Genomic DNA, 26,890 nt, shown 5'->3' with positions numbered 1-26,890 from the left:
AAGACGGAGGCTGATGTGGAGGCACGCATGGAGAAAGCAGTGGCCTCATGGTTTTTGCGGAGGGTGAAGTCTAGTCGTCGCTCAGTAGCGTCCTTCAGTTGGGATTCTCCTTCCCTGGGCAAAAGCGATTGTGAAACTAGGTTAGCGATCGGTTCGTCTATGCCAGGGACGGCTAGCTTGGTGGCAAAGTCCGGAGCTAGGGCGTAAAGCTTGTCAGCCAGGTTCTTGAAGCGGCAAGTTTGGAATGGATGAGACCATTCTTCAGAGGCCAGTTTGGCAATAGGTCCGGCACCGGGATGTAGTGCTCAGTAGGTGCAGGGGATTTGAGGACCTTGGCCCCTTTGATAGCTGGAGTGGTAGATGTTAAAGGCGCAGCTTGGAGACCAAGGGTGTTAACTACCCTGCGTGCCAGGGAGTGATAATCTGAGGCATTAAACAGGCGATACGATGTATCCTCCTCATGATCCGAATAGTCGCTCCAGTCATCTCCTTCAACGTGGTCAGTGAAGGTTGATTCCTCCCCATACGAAGCTTCGTCAAGACATCTGCCTCTGGCTACATCAAAGGGATTTGGGGAACAGGAAGGGTGTGCTTCATGACACGCACGTTGGTCCATAGAGCATTGAGGTATGGCAGGGACTTGTGGTGGTGACTGCATTTGGGTGAAAAATGACAGCATGCCTTGAAGTTGGGAAAGGAAATCATGGGACAGCTGCAGCCCCGTTGGAGCAGATGTTTGTGCCTGAGTAGCTGGCTCCGTGGGTTGAGCCGGAGGATAAGCCCTGGGCGGCAACATGGAGGGAGGCTGGGTAAGCGAAGGCTGAGTAGGAAAGCCAGCAAAGTCCTCCTCGTCAGAGGAAGCAGCAGGTGAATGAAATATATCTCTTATTTGTTCCTGAGCTGCTGTGGTGGGGGTCGGCACAGAAGCATAACATGGACGCTTTGGTTTGCTATGGCTGGAAAGATGTTTGGTCTTAGCCAGTGCTTTAGCATGCTTAGTGTTAGTTGCCTTAGAAGGTTGCGGCTTGGCTGTTTGAGACATGCCTGGCTGTTCTGCCATCTTAAATTCACTTTGGGTGCGGTACATGGCCACAGCGGGGGCAGGATGTAGGGACCCGAACGGGCACAGTGTACGACCACAGAGGGGGTAGGATACACTGGCAGATGGCTAAGTGCACGGCCACAGAGGGGGCAGGATGCACTATGGTATCAGCGTTAGTATAATGTAGGCTGGATTTCAGGCTTGGTACATGGCCACAGAGGGGGCAGGATGTACAGTATAAACTTCAGGCTAGGTACACGGCCACAGAGGGGGCAGGATGTACAGTATAAACTTCAGGCTAGGTACACGGCCACAGAGGGGGCAGGATGTACAGTATAAACTTCAGGCTAGGTACACGGCCACAGAGGGGGCAGGATGTACGGGTCAACAGCTCGTGCACAATATCACAGTCTCAGCACACGGCCACAGAAGGGGCAGAATGTACAGGTCAACAAGTTGTGCACCCAGTGACAGAGCTGGCAAGTTTCAAAAGTCTAGAGCTCAGTCACAGCGATAATGAAACAGCCACAGAAGTACAGGAGCTAGCTGTCAGCTAGTTGTCAGAAGCAGCAGCAATAGTCGTGTGATAGAGGAATCCAAGTAGAACTAAGGAACCCTATCTAACACAGACGTACAAGGAGCCCTTGCCAGGTGAGCCCCCTTTGTTTAGTATGGGATAGACTGAACAAAAAAGGCAGGAAAAGAAGAGAAAAAAGATGGCGTCCAACCAAGGAGTGGGAGGAAATAACGGTCAAAATGGCGTATTATGAAGGGGGGGCAATGGCGGGCACTGAGCAGCCCAGCGGACTGTAAAAATGTCGGGCACTGCCTCAGCAACACGTTGCAGCCACAGACCCGATATAAGCAACGCTGCTCTAGGTCAGTGGCGGGGCCTCAGGGAGAAAAAGACTAAGCGCTGAGGGGGCAATAGAGATGAGCTGCAGCCACCGGCTGCAAACGCTGCCGCGGCAAATTACAAGTCCGGGAACGGATCTGGGGAGGAGAAAAAACTCAAGCGGCTAGGCGGCAGCCGATATCAGCCTCAGCCACGGCAAAATTAAGGGGTCGGGAGACGGAGTCAAAACCGGCGCCGAACGACGAAAGCCGCCGCAGCCGCAAGCTCCTGGAGGGGGAAATAAGGAGGCCGCGAGAGCCGGCTCCTATGTGAGGCAAACAGCGGGGCAAATCGGGAGCTGCAGCCGCAAGCTCCCGCCTGAAAAGCTAGAGAGCCGCAGCCGCGGTCTCTGCTGAACTGACAGACTCAAAAAAGCTGGGAAAAAGGGACCGGGTGAGGGAATATCCCCCCCAACAATTCTCCAGGAGACACAAACGAATTAAAGACAAGACAAAGGGAGAAAGTGGAATTACATATAACAACCTCCACACACTGTCAGACAAACACACAAGTAGACACAAGAAACTTAGCTAAGCTACACTATCTGCAAATATAGAACTTGCTTGTACGAAGGCAAGAATGAACTGGAGAGTGGGAGGGGCCTGACGCCCCTAGTCTTGACTTCAAAAACATTCTTGCCTTCGCACGATAGGTGGAGCTACAGCCCCGTAGTGATGGGATACCTCCTATGGAAAATGGATTAGTCGCCCATCTGGTTGGGTGACGTACAAGATAAAAAACAATACATTAAAAAGTTAAAATTTAAAACCATAACAGTAAAAAGCTAACCCACCCCAAAAGCCTGCCTCAAGTTAAGGACTTCCCTCAAGATAAGGACAAAGATGTTAAGATGGATATGGATGAAGATGGATTTTGACAATATAATTAAAACTGACAGGGAAAATGTCTTAAAGCTGGTGCTATTTGGCTTTCAAATTTTGTTGAGTTACACATTGCAAAACACAAACCCAAATAAGCAAATTTGCCACATCTTGCCAGTTTAATGGATCTTTCAACATACAGTAATTGTGCTAAATGATACTATTCAAGCATGTCTGCATATGGCATATTATTAGTCTTACAGATTGATACTCTTGCTTATTATCCACTCAACTGCACACAAACCACAGTAATTCGAATCGAATAATGTCTGTAAAAATTTCCATTAATAATATAGCCAGTTATCAAGGCACTAAAATGTGGTTATGGACAACTGTAAACTGATTTTTTTAAAATTAGTGTAGAGTTACTGTGCTTGATTACCTTGCACCATTTTTTTCAAGAAAAACTAACAGGTCTTTGTCAATGGCGGTTTGAACATGCAAACATGTTAACGCATTTGTCTTAAGCACAATCCATGTACATTTGAAACATTCAAATGAGAGAAGTACTCTAACAGCTAAGACATGAAAATGAATTGTTTAATAAAGAAATTCCCTGTAATTAGTGACATCGATAGTTGTCACATTCCTTAACAAATATTCATATGAAAGCAAACCAATACAAAAATGTGTGTGTGTGTTTGTACACCGGGGGGAGTGCATATCTTATGTATCTGTGTCTCTTGAAGTATATATTGGTTCAACACATTTTATATTGACAAATAGCTACTTGATAAAGGGGCAAAACAATCCTACTGGAGGGTCTGTATGGAGGGAAGGGGAGGACTGAAGAGACAGGATTTGTAACTTCCAAAACCCTGCTAGGTGTAGAGTGGCAGTGTAGAAGGGAGGGAGGAGCAGCATTTTTCCTTTTTTTTCCCTTTACCAATGACAGGAAAAACACATAACCAATTCCAGGAGTGGTGTAAGTTTCCTGCCATTTTGAGGCATGTTGGGAGATTGGGAATACTTTGGATTCATGACTTCCCCAATCCACCCCATCATACATCCCTTTTCCCTCTACTGTGAGTCAAACTCCGATGTCAGGAAGGCAAGGACAATTGAGGTTCCATAGCAGTGGGGAGGGGCATCATCATCATCATCATCATCATCATTATACCACCCTTACTCCCAGAAGGAGCCCAAGGTGGCAAACAAGGGACAAAACTCTAAAACATCTTTAAAACAGAACATTCATTAATTCGTTCGTTCATTAGACTTATATCCTGCCCTTCCTCTTACATCCTGCCCTTCCTCCTAGTAGGAGCCCAGGGCAGCAAACAAAAGTGCTAAAAACACTCTAAAACATCATAAAAATAGACTTTAAAATATATTCCAACAAAACATCCTTAAAAACATATTAAAACAAATCTTTAAAAACATCTTTTTTAAAAAAGTTTTAAAAACATTAAAAAGCAATTCTAACACAGACACAGACTGGGATAAGGTCTCTACTTAAAAGGCTTGTTGAAAGAGGAAGGAAAAAATCTTAAAGGTATCTTAAAAATCAAACACCTTATTTTCTTGGCTGTAAGTGAAATAAACATGCTTCCCTAACCTGATGTCGTCCAAATACTTTGGACTACAACTACTGGCCAATGGTCAGGAATGGTGAGAATTTTCATCCAAAACACCAGTTTGGGGAAGACTTGCTTTGGACACAAGACTCATTGACTGCAGTGGGATGAGACTAAGTCCCAGCTAACTTTTGCTGGATGGCACATCTTAAGTGCCAAATACATAATGTTTTTCCCCATGCAACATTATTGTCAAAGCAATTGCAATGATATGGATTAGTTACTTATAATGTGCTATTAAATTAAACTTAAATTATTTGAGTCAATAATGTTAAAGGATCACCTTCCTCCTAAACTGAATCTTTAAGCTGATGGTTCTTTCTAAAAAAGGAATCCTCACATCCTTCATGGACACTGCTACTTAGTAATGTACAAACACATGAAAAGAGAATCCAGCTGAAATTACCTTAATAACCAAATCAAATTTCTGGTGCAAATCCCTGTTTATTGGCTTTAGGAGGCTGAGTACAGCAGTCGTAACATTCATACTGAAATACTGTGAATAATCCTCAGGAGTCCCTGCAGAAAGACAATGGGGTTTGATCAGATAATTGAGAAGAAGGATTAGTATGGAAAATCACAGCTTTATTTTTCTAAAAAAACAACAACACTTCATTTGTCAATAATGGAATAAAATTAAATCCACTGTGTAAAACATTAAATAATGTAGTAATAATACTTGATACATCTTCATTTAATAAAGTTTTCTTTTTGCACCTTGATCATCACTTTTAATGTATGGGAGGCCTCACGACACTTCCCCCCCCAATAAAAGAGAGTTGAGTGGAAATGTCAAGGTGCCAATAGGTTTAGCAGAGAAAATCAGCAGCTTCTATACTGAGCCATAGGAAGCTCCCTTACATGGAGGCAGACCACTGATTCATATCACTGACAGGCAATGGCTCTCCAGGGTTTCAGGCAGGAATCTTTCCCAGTCTTAACTGGAGATGCTGGAGGTTGAACCAGGGACCTTCTGCATGCAAAGCATGTGTTCTGTCACTGAGCTACAGCCCCTCCCCTGTAATTCCTCCAAAATTCCAGGAAAATTCTTGTCCCTTTGTCCCTTCCAACACAGACTATGCACGGCATTTCCAGAAGCTGGAAAAGTGCACACAAGAAAAGTGCAGAAAAAATATTATTACTCCATGTACACATATTTTTGTTCGGGGGGGGGAACAGCTCTGAATGGAAACAGGAAAAAGAAGACAACGATTTGCAATGTAATGAGTGAGAAAAAACATCCACACAATCCCACTTCTGTCCTGCAGGAAACAAGTTTCTAGAACTATTTCGTAGAAGCATTACTTTTCCATCTCTCCCAGTGCAGCACTTAGACATTTTAACAATTATACCCCATGCTGTGCCAGAGATCTGTGTATAGAGCTCACCCATGCACAGAGCAGATGAATGTCTCTTTCCATTGTGCAAAAAAATAAAACTAAAGGAAACAAAAAGAGTTAGTTATCTTCACAGCTGTATTTAGGGTTTTCCATACAGAGTGTTATAACTTCAGAAAGAGGATGTTCTTTTCAAGCTGCAAACTGATGGTATAGATTGCTGAGATTTGATCGGTAATAAAACATATTCCTGGCTCCACCAAACACTGCAAAACAGTTCCTAGGGTTTGTAAGTGAAACATCATTCCTATAAACACTTTTGGATGTGCTTAGTTTTATGCATGCCAAATAAATGCAGTGAATTTAGCTGTACAGTTTCTGTTCCTTCACCACATCATGGTTATAGGGCCTTTGTTTTTCCTGGAAGATACACAGGCTCTAATCACAGACTTTGGCTGTGTACACACCATACATTTAAAGCACATTTAAAGCGCATGACTTTCCCCAAAGAATCCTGGGAACTGTAGTTTGTTGAGGGTGTTGGGTGTTGTAGCTCTGTGAGGAAAAGAAAGAATGCTAAACCAGTATTTCTGACTTGATTTACCTATAGAATCAATATGGTTCCTTATTCTGTAGACAAAAAAAACAGGTCTCCTAGTTGTTTAGATCAGCAAGCAGACCTGATGCAGAAGCTTTTATAGGATCAGCAATTTTACCTGACTTCTACTGGCCTATAACTTTAAGGTGGATTCCTTGGCTGGTATAGCTGATCTCTCTGCAATTTATATCTTGGGTCAAAGCTGGGTAGTGATGTTAGGCTAACTCCTTGCCTGAAATCCTTCACATCACCCATTCAAGACTCATTGTGTGCTCAAATCTGAACATGCAGAAGAACAGGCAGCTTATATATATATATGCCAATGTCTCTGTGCAGCATCAGTACACCCAACCCTCCTCTAGAACTATGCTTCTTATTATGAAAATATTTTTATTTTATTTTCTTATATTTATATCCTAACTTTTTTTCATCAAGGAACTCAAGGTGGCATACATGTGGTTCCCATCCAGGTACTAACCTGAGCCAGACCTGCTGAGCTTCGGAAAGGTGGTGGTGGCCTCATGTGCCTTCAGATCATACCCTGGTCTGAAGGCTTATGAAGATGTGGTGAGAAACCAATATTTCACCATTCTAGCTGAATGCAAAACTTGCATAAAATGGAGTGAGGGGTGCGTGGGTATACATACTGAAAATATTAATAATAAAATAATAGGTAACACTGCTCTTTGGTTGTATTACTTTAATGAGACACACAAGAAATGGGTGATATTGGGAGAAAATTGTGTGTTTTGCTACACCAAAGCTTGCAGGAAGCTTGGGCTCTGTGATACAAATATGATCTTGTAGGAGACTTGCTACTCCTCTCTCTCTCTCTCTCTCTTTGCAGGACTGCAGATAGCAGAGATGACTAACCTTTAAAGAAGCCTAGAAAAATTCACAGTCTATGCTAAAATGAGCCCTGATTGTCTTTGTCAGATCATGGCATGAAAGCAATGCTATTATGTGAATAGAAACCATCAGGCTGTTGTAAAAAATTAAAGAAAGGGAAACGGGACTAGATCAACTGTATTCTATTATATCAAGAAGAGCAGTAAATCAATTGTTCTCTGTGTCTTCTAAACTTCAGAAAAGAAAGGGGCTATTTTATATGGCCGGTTGTGATACTAGACAAATCTGTTATGCAGAGCAGTTACATAGGTTTCATACAGATGTGGGAAGGAAGTAACAACTGAAACAGTGAACTTCACAAATACTGGCTAAGTCTGGGTACAAATAACTTTTGAAATCAGATGGGATTGGAATTATTTGATTTCGTATGGATAAGTCAACAATGTTTTTTTAATGTTAACTTAATTGTTGACTACTCACTATAGAATTATTTTTTTAAAAAATACTCCTTCTATATCCCCTACTGTTCTTGAAATGAATGACAAGGCTTTCAATTTGGATTGCCACCTTGGCAAGGTTAAGTTATGGCAAGCAGAAGGGGTTGATCATTATAAAAGACTAGTTTATAAATGATGAAGCTCTATGTTACAACCAAATTACTCAAATGAAACATTCTACCAGAATCAATATTTCTACCAATATTTACAAATAAGAACTTGTAAATCAACAACATCCAGAAATTTAATTGCATCCAGATTTCTGAGTGCATCCACAGCTGTGAGAGCCAGATGGGAGTTCCACTCATGCAAGCTGCCTCTGCTCAGTTTTTGCTGTAATGATCCAACTCTGAGCAGTGGCTAAGGAGTCTGACACAGAGGGAAAAATCAGCTACATCAGGAAGACCAGTGGTGTATGCTGTGGAGATGCTGAACCTGTACCCAGTCCCTGATACCAAGCTTGAGCCTGTCAAATCACGAGGCCTTCAGCCTGGGATTCCCAAACTGGGCAACTTGGAGAGAACCAAGTTTATGCAACTCCAGTCTGACCCTGCCTACCTAACTTACTCTCAGGCATCTATTGGATGGCCACCCACTCAAGGCCAGAACAGAATAAGCCTCTCGCTGCTACTTCCTGTACCACATTCCAGACTTTTCCTGATACTTTTCAGAGTGCACAGGAAGTTGCAGTGTGGTTAAGGGGGGCGGGAATTCCACTGCACAAATTGACTTCTGCTTGCATATCTCTGGATATAATCCTATATATTTATGCTGGAACTCTGTCTGTATTTATCTGGAAGTAAGTTCCATTGAACTCAGTGGTACAACTTTCCAATAACCATGCATATGCTTTGGCTGTTAGGTAAAAGAAACCCATTTAGAAAGGGAAAAGGGTAAATATTTAAGATATATCTATACATAAAAAGGAATACCTGTGGCATAAAAAATGTATAAATGAAATAGACAGTAAGACTTTTAAGTAAACCTTTCAGCCAAAACCTGGTATTTCTTATTTATGAGGCAATCACAATTTCCAACAGCACTGCAGATTATACAAAATGGTTACAAAATGGCCTCACAGTTGTATTGAACACCATGCAGCATTCATAAGATTTAAAACATGGAAGAGGGTAACAGTTGGTACTATCAAGCATTTAAAGTAGGGTTGCCAGGTTCAGGGCCTGAGATTGATCCTGTATCTTTAGGAGAAGAGAAAGTTAGCCAAGTGCAGGTGTTCTTGCAACACTGTAATGGGAAAAACCACAAGGTGGAATTCTCCCTTCCTCCTGCACAACTTTTAAAGATACAGAAGACCTCTTGGAGGGTGGGCCTGGCAACCATTACAGTGTTGCAAGACCACCTGCACTTGGCTGACTTTCTCTTCTCCTAAAGATACAGGATCAGTCTCAGGCCCTGAACCTGACAACCCTAATTTAAAGGTGATTTTCATTATGTGTGGAAGTGTAAAAGGAATTTAATATTTGGATGTGGTGCTAATTGTTTTTAATGAGCTGCTTAAAATACAGTTAAAATCAGAACCTGAACTTTGTTTTCTTAATTATGTGAAAAAATAAATAAATAAAAGGTCTTGCTCATAAATATTCAGGACCCTCTTTTGTAGATGCTGACAGGATTAAGAATAATATATACAAAACATATGAAAGCAAATCAAACCATAAGAAATGAGAATGCCTCAGAAAAGATTGATCAAATTAATACTATCTGAAAAATATCCTATAAAAGTATCAACTACTAGTTTTCACCCTCCGCAGGGGACTAGGACCTATTAGGATGGTCCGCCCCAGACGCCTGATGGATCCTAAAAGATTCCTGAATGCGCTGGGAGATTTGGAGCCGGCTGAAGGGCGCCGGTCGAAACCCTGGTGATGGAGTGGAATAGGGAGATCACTAGGGCAGTAGACTGGGTGGCTCTGAAATGTCCTCTCCCCCTGAATAGAACTCAGATAGCACCCTGGTATACACCACAGCTCCGGGGTCTGAGACAGGAGGTGAGACGACTAGAGCGCCGGTGGCGGAAATCTCGTTCTGAAGACGATCGGACACTGGTTAGAGCAGCAATAGCTGCCTACCAGGTGGCAACAAAGGCAACAAAGAGGGAATTTTTTGCTGCCTCTATTGCGTCCGCAGAGTGTTGTCCCAAGAGGTTGTTCCAAGTGATCCGAAACCTGGTTGGTCCAGTTGTTCAGGAACCCATGGAGCACTTTAAAGCCTCCTGTGACATATTTGCTAAACACTTTGCCGATAAAATCGAGCGCCTGAAGAGCACGATTCCGTACGCCATGGATACAGGAAGTGAGCCAGAGTCGGCCAGTTGCATTCCGGTCCGGTGGGATTGGTTTCAGCCTCTTCTCTCTGAGGACATGGACAAGGTGCTCTCTACTGTGAAGCCAACCACCTGTCTGTTGGATCCTTGCCCTTCATGGCTCATTATGAGCTGTAAAGAGAGACTGAGCAAAGGGATCAAGGCAGTGGTAAATGCATCCTTGGAAGAGGGTGTAATGCCATCAGCCCTCAAGGAAGCAGTAATAAAGCCCATCTTGAAAAAGTCTTCCTTGGATCCCCAAGAGTTAAATAACTTTCGCTCAGTCTCTAATTTACCATTCTTGGGCAAGGTGATTGAACGAGTGGTGGCCAAACAGTTACAGACACACTTGGATGAAGCAGATTATCTAGATCCATTCCAATTGGGTTTCAGGACTGGACATGGAACTGAAACAGCCTTGGTCGCCCTGGTGGATGATATGAGGAGGGCGTTGGATAGGGGAGAATATACCTTCCTCGTCCTCCTGGATCTCTCAGCGGCTTTCGATACCGTTGACCACGGTATCCTTTTAGATCGCCTGGTGGGATTGGGAATAGGAGGCACCGTTTTACGGTGGCTCCGTTCCTATCTCTCAGACAGACATCAACGGGTGGCATTGGGGGATGAGGTTTCAGACCCTTGACCTCTCAATTGTGGAGTGCCACAGGGTTCTATCCTCTCCCCCATGCCATTCAATATCTATGTAAAGCCGCTGGGGGCCATCATCAGGAGATTTGGGCTGCAGTGTCACCAATATGCGGATGACACTCAGCTCTATCTCTCATTTAAGTCCTCACCATGTCCAAGTGCCTGGAATCCGTAAGTGGATGGATGGGAAGGAATAGGCTGAAACTAAACTTCGACAAGACCGAGGTGTTGCTCGTGGGAGACAAGAGAAGGTTAGGAGAAATAGACCTGGTGTTTAATGGCGTAAGATTACCCCTGAAAGACCAGGTCCGCAGCCTCGGGGTCATTCTTGACTCCCAACTGTCCATGGAGGCTCAGGTTTCAGCAGTGAGCCGGGCAGCTTGGTATCAATTACATCTGATAAGGAGGCTGCAACCCTACCTTCCTGTCCATCTGCTCCCACGAGTGATACATGCTCTGGTCTCCTCCCGCTTAGACTACTGTAATGCGCTCTACATGGGGTTACCCTTGAAAACGGTCTGGAAATTACAACTGATACAGAATGCGGCGGCATGACTGATTAAGAACAGCCGTCGCCGTGATCATATCACTCCGGTGTTAGTAGATCTACACTGGCTACCAGTTGTTTACCGGGTCCAATTCAAGGTGTTGGTGTTGACCTATAAAGCCCTATACGGTTTCGGCCCAGTTTATCTGAAGGAGCGCCTCCAGCATCACCAATTATGCTGCTGGACGAGATCAGCCACACAAGACCTTCTCTCGGTCCCACCAGTTAAAACAGCTAGACTGGTGCGGACCAGAGAGAGGGCATTCTCAATTGTGGCCCCCACCCTCTGGAATTCCCTTCCTTTCGATCTTCGCCATGCCCCCTCCCTGATAGGTTTCTGCCGAGCCTTGAAGACCTGGCTGTTCAGGCAGGCCTATGGGATCCCTGGGGTGGGTTAGCTTTTAATACTGTTATTAATCAGAATTGTAGTGTTTAGTCTAATTATTGATTGTGGCCCTCATTGTTTTATATTGTATTTTATTGTACTGATGTACGTCGCCTAGAGTGGCTGTTAACTCAGCCAGGTAGGCGACTCATAAATAAAATTTTATTATTATATTATTATTTTATTATTATTATTATTATTATTATTCACCCTGAAGACCTTTATAAACACACACACACACACAGAGGATGCAAAAGGTTCCTTGTTCAGCCACTAGCACCTCCAGTAAAAAGGATCAGGTGGCAATGGATGGGAAAAGTTGTCTGCCTGAGACTTTGGAGAGCTACTGCGAGTCAGAATAGATAATACAGAGTTAGATGTACAAAGAGACCGGCCTGCATCCTATGTTAGATGACTAAGTAGACAAATAAAGCTATGTTCTTTTCTATCTTTAACATTAATGACAATGATTTGAATCTGTTATAAATGTTTTTGAAAATACCCTCCTCCCAAATTTATTTTGAATGTTTGTTATTTTCTTTCATGGTTTGTCATGTTCCAAAGTAATTTCTACATGTTAAAAAATCTTTTTAAAAAGGCAGCAACGCAACAGGTGCTGCTTCCCAATGACAATATACACAGGGATAATGGCTGGAAATGGTTGCTCCTAAGAAGTGGCACTAGTAACAACGGGCACAGCTGGACAGATGCTATTTCCTCCACAAGGCTTATGTGTGAAAGATTTCCCAGCTTCTGAACCAGCCGTACATTAGATAAAATGTGAATATGCACCAAGCCAACCATAATTAGTACATCAAATTGACTGAAATGTTTATACTCTACAAATGCACCTGTCACATAATCAACTATTTGCTCATCTCCATTTTCCTATAGTTGTTCTTAGTAAAAATGTGACAGGCAGTGATATTATAGCAATCAGAATCTGAGATACCTGAATAGCAACAAAGACTTAACTAATAAGCAGAAATGTGGGAGAGGCAAATTCTGAAGGTGTTAAAAGAAAAAAAAGAAATAAGTTTCTACAGGGCAACTGGATATGTGGTGAGGAAGATGAAATAGATTACAAAATCACACTTAAATTGCTTAGATGGGCAATTACATAAATTGCTCAGTAAGGATAAGAGGGGCTGTAATCTCCACACTTTTAAATGATCATCTCTTAGGGCAGAGACACATACTGGAACGCTCTAATAAAAGGAAGGGCTACTGAAATGTCACTTCAGCTGATACAAACAAAACTCTCTGAAAAAAAGCTGTAGTTTGGGGCTACCACTGAGTACCTACCAGCAGATCTTGGAAAGCTTATAAATCGCAGCACATTGTCAGAGCAACTAAAAACAAACAATCCAGTGCTGTAATATTTTGGCCCCTGGAACAGAACACAACAGAATTGGGGGACAGTTACTGGCTGACATATTCAGCTGGAGACCAAGGGTAGAGACGCACTTACTGTTGTGCCGGTTCCATTGCATCTCTACCTCTCCTTTTAAAAACAGGGGCACATGACGCTAGTCAAACTTCACCTCTTTTTACTCTCAAAAACCTCATCGGATCAGCTCCAGTGCATTTTTAAATTATTACTCAGCTTCAGGAAGGTTTCACAACGGATTGGTAGATCAACCTCTTTGTTTTCCAGGTGTGGCCAATGGAAATGTTTGCTGCAGGCTCAGGCAGACACAGTGATTGGTTCAATGCTTTACTGTGGACAGTCCTGAAAGGTCTGAAGGCAGCAGTGGAGAAGAGAGGTCAGCAGAGGGCAGCGTTACTTCAAAATGCAGCCAGAAAAACAATTCTGGCTGCTTTTGAAGCAACTAGTGTGCCCACAGCCCAGTTGGGGCATAGCCTCTAAGCAATTCAAGGTATCAAGGCTCCAAACCTTGTCCTTCCTAAGACTTTCACAACTAAAGTATTTTTCACAAAACCTCATCAGACAGCGGCTGGCATTGCTGGGCTTCTCCTACACCCACAATGAGCAGGTTTCAACACCTGAAAGTCCTTGAAAGTAGCATAACAAAGTGCTAGATCAGACACAACCAGGTATTTTTGGACTACAGCTCCAAATGTTCCTGACTGTTGGCCTTGCTGGCTCAGGCTGAAGGAAATTAAGACCCCAACAACATCTGGAAGTCACTGTGGGGCTGTTTACATGCCCGGAAAATCTGCATCTGATGCTTTTTGCAGATCCTTTTAATTTGGACCATTTACTTGACGTTTTACCCAATGTGTGTACATTCTACTGCTTTTGCCTTTAACTCCATATATGCCCCGTCTATAATGAGCTTCCGCCGGACCCTGAAGACTTGGTTTTTTAAGCAGGCTTTTGGAACGGGCTAGTTTTACTGTGTTCTTAAATTTTTAACTGTTTTATATACTGTTTTAACGTGTACGTCGCCCAGAGCGGCTGGCCAACCAGCCAGATGGGCGACTAACAAATCTCACAATAAATAAATAAATAATAAATAAATAAATAAACTCCAGATTAAATGGTTGCGAAAAAAACCGAAATTGCTTTTAAAATCCGCACCTGCTTCTACCGTGTATTACCTTTTAAGTGCCTTTTTTGGCTGTGCAGTTTGTTCGCCATTAGATCCTCCCTTTTTTCCGCCCCTTTAACTGTCTCTGGGCATCATTTTGTTTCCTGCGGTTGATGAAGCAACTTCTGGTTGCTCTTGCCTTCCTTTTTCCCATTTACTCCTGCTTCTCCTCCAATACATTTCCTCCTCCGCTCCTTTAAACGAAATCACATTCCCCACCCTTTCATTCTCTCTCTTCTGCAGCAACACCAACAACTCCCCGAGGGTAGCAGGGCTGGAGCTCGTAAAATTCCTTCCTCAAAGCTGTGGTTTTGGCGCTGTTGTTTACATCTAGCGTGTGTGTGTGCGAGAGAGAGTGTGAGAAAGTGTTTGTGTGGAGGGCCTCTTCTGCCTCATAGCATCCCTCCGCTCCCCCCCAAAGCTGGATCTTCCCCCCCTTGGGCTGATGCATGTGCCCTTTTCACAGCCACGGTGAGAGGAGGCTGGCGAAGGCGAGCTGGGGTAATTTATAAGTGCCCAAAAGTGCAGGGGAAAGGGGAGCTGCCTTGGCGTTTCATCCCAGCATCTGCTCCACTCACAGAGAGCGATAATATTAAATGGTCAATGCTTCCTTTAGTAGCTGCTTTTAATGTCTCTCTAAAGATAATTGTTCAGGGTTTTTTTATGTTTCCCAGAATGCATGCTGAGGCTTGTCCCAGGATGCCAAAGGCACACCAATCTCGCACAGGGACAGCCTAATAGCCACGGGTGGGAGCGATTCCCTTTCTTTCAAGCGCCTACTACTTCATTTAGGGAAACACTGCCCCTTCCCCGCCTCCACAGTTAACATGCTAATGTGTGGGAGCGGCAACAAGGAAACGCTGATAGCAATAAACGCACACGCGTGTGAATGCTACAAAGAAAAACAGCCAATTTATTCGTAGCGAGGGCGGAAGTATGTGAACTGTCAAAATCAATCGTGATGGAAAAAGCAGCATTTTTAATGTGGATCTTGGGTCCCATGTAAACAAGCCCTGTGTTGGCTAGATGTTGAGAGAAGTACTCATTTTCCCCATACAATACTTAACAAAGCAACCTGCTTCAGCCATGTAAACAGACATTCTGCTTCACCAGATATATAATCTGGAGAGGAAATAAACCCATACAAAATGTTTTTCCCCAAGTCACAGGTAAAATGCTGTTTGATCAACCTCTGTTGCCCTCATTCATTTAGCTGTCACAACATAGCATGCACTTGCAGTAGAATGGGCTGGTTCTATGAGTTACATCCAAGGATCAAAAACATGATTCCCATTGGCTTACAGTGGCTATATTTCCAATTTTACTGCATTCCAAAAGTAACTATGATTTCTTAACTTAATAATTTTCCTACTTGTAAAGTAGAACAATCAATTTTGGATGCTTACCCTGGGTGAATTTAAGTGCTGTAGGAAATATTCACTTATTAACCATTATGGGAATATTCTGCCAGATAACTCTCTTGTTGTGAGTTGCTGAAAGCTCCAAAAGACTAACATATGACAACTGCAGTCACCATGAGAGTAGCAATTATAGTCATACATTTTTATTTAAATGTATAAGTTGTCTTTCAACAATGTATTAGAAGGCTGCAATTCTAGGCATTCATACCTCTGAATAAACATGTGTAGTTTTGTAAAGAAAAGGCCACTTCTGTTACAGTTACAGTGCAATCCTATGCATTTTAATTTGATAGTAAGTCCTATTGTGTTCATTGGGACTTACTCCCACGTAAGTGTGAATAGGATTACATCCTTAACAGAATGACTAATAATGCTAGTTTTAGTGCAGAACCTTAAAAACAGTTTTGCTGACTTTGATCAATGTAAGCAAGGAGCATTAAATATCTGGGTGAACTGTACTTATGTGTCTTGGTGTGCTGTTTGTTATGTTGTACACAAGAGCAGCCACACAGGAGAAAGAAGAAAAGTCAAAGCAGAGGAAAAAAATGTACAGCAAAAGTAAAAACAGGATGATTTTAAAATTTGAGGTTTTTTTATTTAAATAGGATTTTTTTTAAAGATCAGGAAAACTGTCTCTCTAAAATGAAATCTGAATTTAATATAAACTTGTTAATTGTAAAAAATGGAATCCATGACCTTCTATGAAGCAGATCAAATAGACTGTTTTTGTATATAATAGAATGGTATCACTGTTGAGATCAGGAATAAGATGAAATACATCATGTATTATTTGTATTAATTAATACTGGTTTCGTCCTGGAAGCAAGAAATTGGGAAAAATCCCAGGCGTTAAGTTCCAGAATACTCCATCCTGTATCTCATTAGGATCAACTACCAAATCCATCTGAGTAATCTTTATGCCGGGGCAGGGAACCTGTGGCCTTCCAGATGTTGTTAGACTCCAGCTTTTTCATGATCCCCAGCAAACATGGCCAGTGGACAAGGATGTTTGGAGCTGTAGTCCAGCAACATTTGGAAGTCCACAGGTTCATCTTCCCTGCTTTATGCTGCACAATTGCCTGCGCCCTGCATTCTGTCCAGTTTTCAAATTATGAATATTTGTGACTACCAACCAAATATCATGGACATTTACTTTCCATATGTCTAGCTCTTGCTTCTGGAAGGTTGGCATTTCAGGTAAATAGTCTTGCTTAATGTTCTTTGGTGTGAACACAGAGAACGAAACAGACATTACCTAATAACATGTGTGTGCACAAAGACACACCCACACAAAGATCATGCACTCCTAGGTAGCATAAAGCCTCTATTTAATTGCAAACCAATATGTTTTATTTGGAACTAATTAGTGCTCCCGTTTGTTCAAAAATAGACAATGTACAACATGGAAAACTTGATTTAAATCAATTATTCAAATAACTTTTTTTCTGTCCTGGTTATTTAAATCATGATTTATAGTATTAATTTAAACTGCCTTCATTCAAATTATTCCACTCTGCTTTAGAACCCTTGCTTTGCTATAATTAAATGACCCACCTTTAATTTCAAATGGAAATTAAGTTATCGGATATCTTTATATGTGATAGTGTCAACTCCCCCCTCCCCACATACACACCAGAATCCTATTATACCTTGGGTTAATCACTAGGTCCCAGTTACTGGTCAGTTCAAGCATGAATATGCTCTACACAATTTAGTAGTTTATCTTTGATTCAAACCTATCTGACAGCCCAGTCTTTAACTGCTGCAGAGGCTTCTGCTGCCGAAGCTAGAGCAGAATTGTAACTTTATTTCTCACCTTACTACATCAAATCCTGGACGCAACATCACATACACACATGATATGATATCCAATGCTGCAAGTGGTCTTGTGCAAGCCTATTCTAGTCTTGAGCATCACATGGTATTCAGCTAAACTTGCATCAGTGCAAACGTTTCTGCTTCCCTCATTATTCTCTCGCAATGGAACATCTTAGCTCACAGAATGCAGTAGTGCAATAAGGAAGAAATATATGGTGATATATGCTTATCTATCCAAAGTAACAGAGCAGAGATCAAAACAAAGAACGATGACATTAATAGAGGTGATGCTAGCCTCATTAGGAAGTGAGAAACATAGGAAGTTACTAGGCCAGACTATTTGTCCATCCAGTTAGGGCTGGGAGCCTGTGGCCCTCCACATGAAGTTGGACTACAAGTCCCATCATCCTTCATCAGGGCCATGCCATTTGGGGCTGAAGGGAGTTGGAGTCCAATAGAATCTGGAGGGCCACAGGTTTCCCCATGCCTGACCTAGCCCCATGATGACTGACAGCAGCTCTACAGGGCCTCAGTCTGAAGTCTTTCCCATCATCTCTGATCCTTTTAGCTGGAAATTCCAGGGAATAAACCCAGGACTTTCTGAGTATGTATTTTACTGCTGAGCTACTCTCACTCCCTTAACCCTATGAATTTTTCAAAACCTACTTTTTCTATGCTCAGAAAAAAAAATGTGGCAACCAAAAGGGCTGATTGTTATGCCTCTTGTATTTCCTTTGTCAGTTCAACACAGCGTAACAGCAATATCTGTATATGTGGACAAGCATTTCCTCGGATTAATTTAACGCACTTTATTATTTGAGGCAAAAAAACAAAAACAGAAACAACTCCCCCAAAAGAAAGCTAAATCTTCAAACAGCAGCAATCCAATTTGGAAATAACCATAAGAAGAAACTGCACAATAAAAATCCTTGAACAATAGCAGCTATCACACTAGACTCAGCATGAATCTGCTTTAGGTTTCTACGCCCCACTTAATCTTTGCCTGCCTGCTGGTAATACAGTGTTGATTGTAAAAGACAGTGAGGTTATCAAATACCTACCAACTAAGATGGAATAGAGGATCCCTGGCCGATCTGAAGGAGTCTGGATGTTTCGGTCCTGATCTATAGCTTGTATAGGTGGTGTGACATTGATTGGGTTCACACGTGCCTGGAATGAAAATTAAACACATTACATTACATTACACATTACACATTACCCATTGTAATGGGTTGGTTCGGTTGGTTCTGAGGATTGGAGGGTGGATTGGATTAGGCAGGTAGTGAGGCAGGTTATTGATGACTAAGAAACATAAAGAGTAACATAAAGAGTAATTGCAGGGCAGCAATTTGGCGGTAGAGGCATGTAATCAATATGGCGGTAGAGGCAACAGCGACGGGCAATGGAGCCCCACCGCCGATGGCTTTTATAGGGCAATCTTCCCTTGGTTGATGGTTACAAAGCATGGGAATGCACATAAAATACAGGGGAACCCCCCCTCCCTTTTATTATGCTGCCTCCCTTGTTATTTGACTGGGACTTGGATGCCCGTTATCAATATGACCCAGGGACCTATGTACATCAGGCCACCACTGCCTCTTGTGGTGGAAAGCGCTGGGCCGGCTGGAGCCAGAGCCGGGGAGGAACTGCGGCCTCTCGGCGGGCCCGTTGTTGTGGCCTATCCTGGAGGACATCGGTTCCTGTGATGATCTTTTGGCGTTTCAGAGGCGGTTTGGAGGCCCGGGAAGCGCCCCTGCAGCGGCCGCCGCCCTTCCATACAACATTCATCCACTTGCCTGATATCGGCGGCATTTACACTCTGGCCCCTTCACTGAGGCTTCTCTAAGAAGAACTGCTCTGTTAGTTTCATTTTTGAGAGGCTGGTTGTTCCGCCCCTCTCCTCGCTGGAACTGCTGGATGCTGGAGTTGGGGGAGATGCTGGTTTTTGACTTTGTAAATGGACTATCTCCCACACTGGTTTTATGCCAGGGTGGGAAGACTTACATCAGGAACTCCCATCTCTAGTTACACCTCGGACCATACAGGCGAGAACCCTATTATTGAAACTGAGTTGCCTCTACCTTGTTGTTTAGTTATCATTTATTGTTACAGTTTTTATTGTTTGCTTTCTGATATTCTGTTGTTTTATATGTTTTGTTATGTACATCACTCAGAGTGGCTGGTAAATCTAGCCAGATGGGCGATTAATAAATAGAATAAAATAAATAAATAAAAATAAATAAATAAATGCTTACAAAGTGGGTTCTGCTTAATATTAACTCAAGTTACTGTGTGTATTGAATGTGTACACAGTAATGGTCTATGGTGGACACAAGGAATACAGTTACACAAGCATATCATTTTGCAGTATTGAATACGTTAGGCACAATCTAGAGCCATTAAAACTAACATGGGTTTGGCTATTGGGTCACAATTGAAAATGCATCCTGCAAATTACATGCATTTCTGCCATCATACTGTTCTATGTTGCACTTCCCCAAGTGGTGAGAAGTTCCAGGGATATCAATTATACAGGTTTGGTTCCCTTTGGTAGGGGAAATGACTGGAAAGGCATTCCTGTAAATTTGAGTTTATACAAAGGCATTAAAGTTGATAGGAAAAGGCACAGCATAATACTTTTAGAAAGCAAATCTACTGCTCCAACATCAGATTTCTAAAGAGAGAACCTTCTACATTCCCAGATGCTTTATCTTACAGCTCTCTCTGTCTCTTTCTCCAATTCATTCCAAACAGCAATTTCCTCTTCCTTACAGGGTTCTTGCTTATATCAGCTGGGAAGGCAAAGGTATGCCATCCAATCCTCTGCCCCTTCTGATGATTTTCACATCTCTGGGAAGTTTCTGCTATTTACCGCCTATTAGCTTCCATTAAGACACATTGCTCCATCCACTGAGCCATTAACCAAAAATCTGACTAACAGAAGGAAGGGATGGCCAGACCTGGCTGGCTGGTTTAGCTGAATATTCATAACAATATTTTTAGTAGATTAAGAGAACTTTTCTAAGTGCTATATATTTGACAAACATAGAAGTTATAAGTAGAAGATATTCAGGGTGGGGGAAAAGTACACTCATGAGGGGGTTTGGGGTTCATGCTGTGTAAGATCCAGGCAAATGCTTGTAGAGCTCTTCCCTGAGAAGTGGGAAGAGCCTGATTGGCCTAGGATCCCTCCTAGTATGGAAGAGTTCTATGCATGTATGTTAGAAAGAACATAGGGGCCCCTCTCAGAGTCAGCAGAAGCATGGCTGGTGGGTGTACCAATGGTGGAGCCCGTCCACATGACTCCCAGCCCCCCCCACACAGATGCTTTTAACTTGTGATGGGGTTTGTCTATTAATAAGTGTGCAGGCTTATTTCTGTTGCTAGGACTTTCCACACAAAATTAGAGTTGTCTCTTTTAACAACAGAAAGGTCTTTGCTCATGCACAGCAAGTGACACTTAGGTCACTCTGCCCTCTTAATGCCAAACTGTTTTCAACTGGCCTGTTTCCACCCAAGTCATTTGCTCAGCCTGTCTGCTGGGCAGAACTGGAAACTGTTAGACAGAAATAGCAAGAATATTCAGTACAAGGCAGAGGTTGATACTTGTGGTGGTGTAGTAAGATTCAGTGTAGTGTAATGGTTGGAGTGATGGACTGGGACCTGGGTGACCAGGGTTCAAATCCTTGCTCGGCCATAAAGCTCACCAGGCAACATTGTGTCAGTCACTGTCTATCAGCCTAACCTATCTCACAGGGTTGTTGTGAGGATAAAATTCGGAGGGGAAGAACCATTTTATGTAACAATAATAAGAAGTTAACCCATTCTAGCTCATGGACGAATATGGGTATCCTACAACCCCCTGCAGACTCCTACTAGACAGACCATGAAGGAGGTTGTAAGTTGCCTGTAAGTTGCTTGCTATTCTCAAGTTTTTGCCCAGTGCCTATGCACTATAGGAAATGGACAAGTCCTGAGGTACAGAAGAGTCTCCACCAAGCCTCCATCAAGATGATGATGCCTGGGATATCCTAGGATGACGACACAGCTGGTGACAAAGTTCAACCTTCCTTCAGCTATGCCCCCCCAGCCCCTCACTTCCCATTCCTCTTTTCCTTGCTTTCCTGACTCAGATCCAGCATGAGGAGAAGGAGAGAAACAAAAAAAGCTTCATTAGCCTGGTAGACATTTCATACTGAGGGTCCCGTTTCCATATGGATAAATTAGCTGTCTTCCATACCAGTACTACAGCTCTGGTGTCACATTCCTCATTGTCCTCCATTTTGACTGTTTTGCCCTTGATGTTTGACTGTAAGCATTTATAGCAATTGACTAAAAGGGAGCTCTGTTCCGAAACATCAATCCCTTGTTACTGTTTCCAAACAATTTCAACTTATCCACAACAGTTTTAATATTACAGCGAATTACAGTGGAGATAAGAACAGATTTCATTCAGAGGGGCAACCTTAAAAAACATCCTATGATTACTTCGACTACTAGACGTATATTTTTCATCAACTATATGCATACCCAGAGATACTATATTCTATGTTAAAAATAGCCTTTTTCTCAGCCATGGGGCAGGGTTAGCTATGGACAAATAGTTCTTTTCTTTTACATATGTGATTGATTTATGGCTATACTTTCACTCTACTTTAATAGGTGGTACATTGGAGAGATTAAAAAATAGAGGCTTTAAGTCTGAAGTTATTTTAACTGCAATCCCACTGTTGCAATACATATAGGCTAATGTCAAAATGCAGCAGTATAGCCACAAGAAGGAACTGCCTGTAACAAGATTTAAAACCCCTGAGTTTTAAGCACATTTCCACCCCTGCAAGAATAGCTTGGCGTTACTCAAAGCACAAAATGAGTCATAAATTTCACAAATGGAATGTTGGGAAACCAAACCATTTTAAATAGCAGATTTCTTCTGAGTTTAGCATTATATACTTGTCACATAATAGGACAGGAAGATAAACAGCAAAGTGTTTATTTAGAGGCACCAATTGGAACCCATATGCTATGAGTTAGTAGACTTTGAACTTCTATCATAGCGTCAGATTTAAATTTTACTGGAGAATTTGGAATTTATATGAAAGATCCTTCATGATTTCCCCTTAAGAGTGGTATTTATCAATCTAAAACAAAGCAGTAGTGGTGTACTTCTATTTCGGACAAAGCCTGAATACCAAATCAAGATAGGCTGCTTCAGAGGTATTTGGATCTCCTTCAAAGCTAAGCATGTTTAGCCAGTGTAATGGTTATAGTAGGACCCAGGAGATCAGGGTTCAAATCCCCACTCAGCCATGAAGCTCGCTGGGTGACCTTGGGCCAGTCACTGCCTCTCAGTCTAGCCTACCTCACAGGGTTGTTGTGAGAATTAAATGAGAGAGTAAAAACTATGTACTTGAGCTCTTTGGAGAAAAAGTGAGATATAAATGCAATAAATAAATAAATAAAAATTCTGCAAAGTGGTCCAAAGTGAAGCTGGCTGGTCTGGAAGGAAGGTGGTTTTTGTAGGGGCAACTCTCAAAGGCTCCATGCTGCCTTCAAAAAGCCCCCACTAGTTATTTTCAGGCAGGCAGCCATACAAATCTTGCATCCTCCTCAAGTGCTGTCTCCAAGATTTCCCTCCATGGGGGAAATAAAACCCACATCCACATCCACAGTTGGTGGAGGGAAAGCTCACTCCTTCCATGGACCCTTAGGGCAACAGCCATTTTTGTGAATGATGTCTTTATTTTTTCCCTTTGATGGCTGTCCCCACATTTTGTAAAACTCAAGTGAACCTCTTCCTTCAAGTCTGAAGGCACATTGTGGCCTTACATCCAAAGCACAGAATCAGGACTGGGTTAAAATAAACAGTATGGATCTTCTTTCAGTTATGTATATGTTTTTAGAGAATTTGTTTTTTCCAGAACGTTTTATTACTCTGAAAAACCAAAACCAAACAAAACCCAAGCAGAATTAAGTCATGTTATCAGGACAATTTAAGTGCAATTAAAGCAAGGGATACAAGATAGAGAATTCATACCCATAGTGGCCAATAGACTTACTATTGTCCAGCAACACAACAATTTCCTGATTCTGCCTCTTTAAACATATGGTTTAGTGCTTTTAATATCACAGGCACTATGGTTTTCTCTGCTGTCAGATTTATTGTGCTTTTATTCTGATGTTTTTACTTGTTTTTGATTTTATGTCCATGTTATATTTTTATTTTTTATGATTTTTAAAGGTACAATAACATTGTTAATGGGCAGTATAAAAATTTGCAAATATTGTCACTCATCTAGAAAAACAATGAAGCCTACACTCAACTTTTGTTATTCAACCAGTTCCACTGCAATCATACATAAGTGCTATCTAGATTTTAATACAAAAATATCAATGTTGAGTAGTTCTTTGGCACTGAGTGTACTATACTACCATTCTTCTCTCCTGATGTGGAAAGACTAGTGCTCTCTCTACACCTACTATTTTTGCCTGTAAAGGCTGAGATCGATATGCATGATCTTGACAGGGAAGCAACTGTGTGTGCAACCCCTAAGATGCAATGTTTCAGGGATAGTTCAAATATTCATTATGACTGGGTTATTCTACACGTGATGAAGTCATATCTGACGATTCACATGTTAATGTGTAAACTGACACTACTGAAAAGCACTGCAGTCAAGGAAATATTAAATGTTATAGAGATTTTGTTTTTCAGCTGACAATAACATTTTTCAACTGGCTAAGGAACATCTGAATGTATTAAAGTATGGTATAACACATTTTATTGAAGAGCTTCAGTGTTGCTATGGTCAAATTATATAATATGTTTTGAAGACATACATGTCCATTCTTTACGGTTGAGTGAATAAATAAGAATAAGTAAACTCCACAAAGTCTGTCAGAACAGGTGTCCTTACCCATGTCATTACAGTACAGATTCATTGTTCAGGCTCAGAAATGCAAGAAGGTATTCATGGTGATTCAATGGTTGGTTGTTTTATATTGTGTTGTGTTTCATGTTGCTACGCTGAATGGCGCTGCTAAAGACAATATGCTGGTGGGGGTAACTATTAGTACACATTTTCTAACATTGCATTTTGTCCAGAGCTTGGAAAATTACTTTTAAAAAGTAATAAATTACAATTACTGTTATATGGCTCAAAAAAGTAATAAATTACCATTACAGTTACAATTGCTCTAAAGTAACTGATTACTGTTACTCAAAAGTAATCACTACAATTACACTTAAGTTACTTTTTTTAAAAGTGGAGTGCCTACAAGATGCTGGCCTTGGCTGCTGCACCTCTAAGTAGCCTAAAACTACATTAAGTAGCCTAAAACTACATTAAAAATAAACACACATACACAGAGGGTAATAAAAAAAAATCCATAAGATTAACAGAATGGCATAGCAGAATCACACATTCACCCCCACCCCAGCAATGGTGATAGCCCAACACACGTATACTTTTTCACTCAAAATAAAATTTAAACTTGAAATACTGCTTTTACAATACATTTCTGTCATGTCTCATCTTTGCTCAAAGAGCACGTCAGACAAGGAATGTCATTATGTTGTCACCAGTACTGAACAGGCTGCAAAGAACAACAGAGCACCCCTTTCAACTAAAGCACATTTTTATCAATATGGCAATCCCCTATCATCAAAGAAAAATGCAAACTTTAGTATTTTACCAGGTGCCTTGGTAATTTTTTTGGTCAACTTAATCCTGTGCATACATACCTGGGAATACGTCCCACTGAATTCATTGGGTAATCACGTATGCACGATTGAACTGTCAGAGGTAGAACTTAAGAGACATAACAGAGGTAAACAGAAAATGCACATATCAAAAGTAATCCATCAGAATAAACATTATCCCTTCTGCTGTAATTAAAAATGTAGTCTTGCATAGCATAGAGTGAAACTATGGAATTCACTACCACAAGAAGCAGTGATGGGCACCAACTTGGATGGCTTTAAAAGAGGATTAGACAAATTCATGGAGGATAAAGCCATCAGCAGCACCTAGCAATAATGGCTAAGTTCTACTTCCGCTGTCAGAGATGGTATGCTTCTGAATATCAGTTGCTGGAAATACAAGCGAGCAGAGTGCTGCTTGTGCACTCCGGTCCTGCTTGTGGGCTTCATTTAAGGGCATCTTATTGGCTGCTGTGAGAACAGGATGCTGGACTAGATGGGCCACTGGCTGGATCTAGCAGACTCTTCTTATGTTCTTATATGTATCGCAGATACCATTTTATCGGGAGGTTCGTTCTGCACAATATAGGAAACGGACCTTTAGTGTGGCAGCACCTACCCTGTGGAATTCCCTCCCTTTGAATATTAGGCAGCTATCTCTGCTATCTTTTCGGCACCTTTTGAAGACTTTCCTCTTTCAACAAGCTTTTTAAGTTGAGACCTATCCCAGTCTGCATCTGTGTCAGAATTGTTTAATATTTATTTATTTATTTATTTATTTATTTTATTACATTTTTAGACCGCCCTATAGCAATAAGCTCCCAGGGCGGTGAACAGCAATTATTATTAATATGTTTTTAATAATGTTTTAAACCCTTTTTAAAGGTTGTTTTTTAAAATGTTTTTAATGCTGTTTTGTTTTAATGTGTTTTACGATCTGTTTTTAAAGTGTTTTAGTGCTTTGTTTGCCGCCCTGGGCTCCTGCTGGGAGGAAGGGCGGGATACAAATTAAACAAACAAACAAACAAATAAATATTGCAACAAGCAACAAAAATTACTTGTGGGGCCTTACAGACCAGGGATAGCCAACGCGGTGCCCTTCAGATGTTGTAGGACTACAATTTCCATCATCCCTGAGAAATGGTTATGTTGTCTGAGACTGATGGGAATTGTAGTCCAACAACATCTGGAGGGCAATATGTTGATGACCCAATTAGATTAGCACAACTCCCTTCCCACTTACCCACCTGTTTCAAACATGTCCAGAAAAGCATGCCTCTTAAATTCTATGTCTGACAGTGTGTTCCTTTCAGAGGTAAAAATTAATCTGCAATCTTATATAATCTATTTAACTCAATGAGGCTTAATTCAGAGTAGACATATACAGGACTGGACTCCACCAGAATATATTTCAGCATTTCAGGGGCTATACTTTATTAATGCTGTACCACCTACAACTACCAGCTGCTGCTTATGTACATATATTATCTCAGCCTACGCTACCTCACAGAGTTGTTGCAAAAATAAATGGGGGGAGGGAATGGCAATGGTCATGGCATTCACAAATAGGGTTGCCAGGTTCAGGGCCTGAGACTGAACCTGTATCTTTAGGAGAAGAGAAAGTCAGCCAAGTGCAGGTGTTCTTGCAACATTGTAATGGGAAAAACCACAAGGTGGAATTCTCCCTTCCCCCTGCAAAACTTTTAAAGATACAGAAGACCTCTTGGAGGCCGGGCCTGAAGTATATACCTGAAGTATATACTTTTAGTGCCCTTTGCATGTCCAGTGAGTGCCGAGCCTTCTCTGTGGGATGAA

The 26,890-nt window shown here is 41.8% G+C and overlaps 1 protein-coding gene across 7 annotated transcripts in view; it reads right to left on the bottom strand.

The window, feature by feature from the left end:
• Window positions 1-26,890, bottom strand: part of PCDH15 (protocadherin related 15) — a 605,264-nt gene that overhangs the window by 325,381 nt on the left and 252,993 nt on the right. For all 7 annotated transcript variants that reach the window (XM_061635350.1, XM_061635351.1, XM_061635352.1 and 4 more), the window contains exons 9-10: window positions 18,435-18,543; window positions 4,802-4,914 (exon numbers count right to left, since the gene is read on the bottom strand). In XM_061635350.1, the coding sequence (XP_061491334.1) occupies window positions 4,802-4,914; window positions 18,435-18,543 (222 nt within the window). The remainder of the gene's footprint in view (window positions 1-4,801; window positions 4,915-18,434; window positions 18,544-26,890) is intronic.

Source organism: Rhineura floridana, chromosome 7, assembly GCF_030035675.1.
Source record: "Rhineura floridana isolate rRhiFlo1 chromosome 7, rRhiFlo1.hap2, whole genome shotgun sequence".
NCBI classification, from domain to species: Eukaryota; Metazoa; Chordata; class Lepidosauria; order Squamata; family Rhineuridae; genus Rhineura; species Rhineura floridana.
Note: the sequence above shows the minus strand (reverse complement) of the source record. Positions and strands in the feature narration are given on the sequence as shown.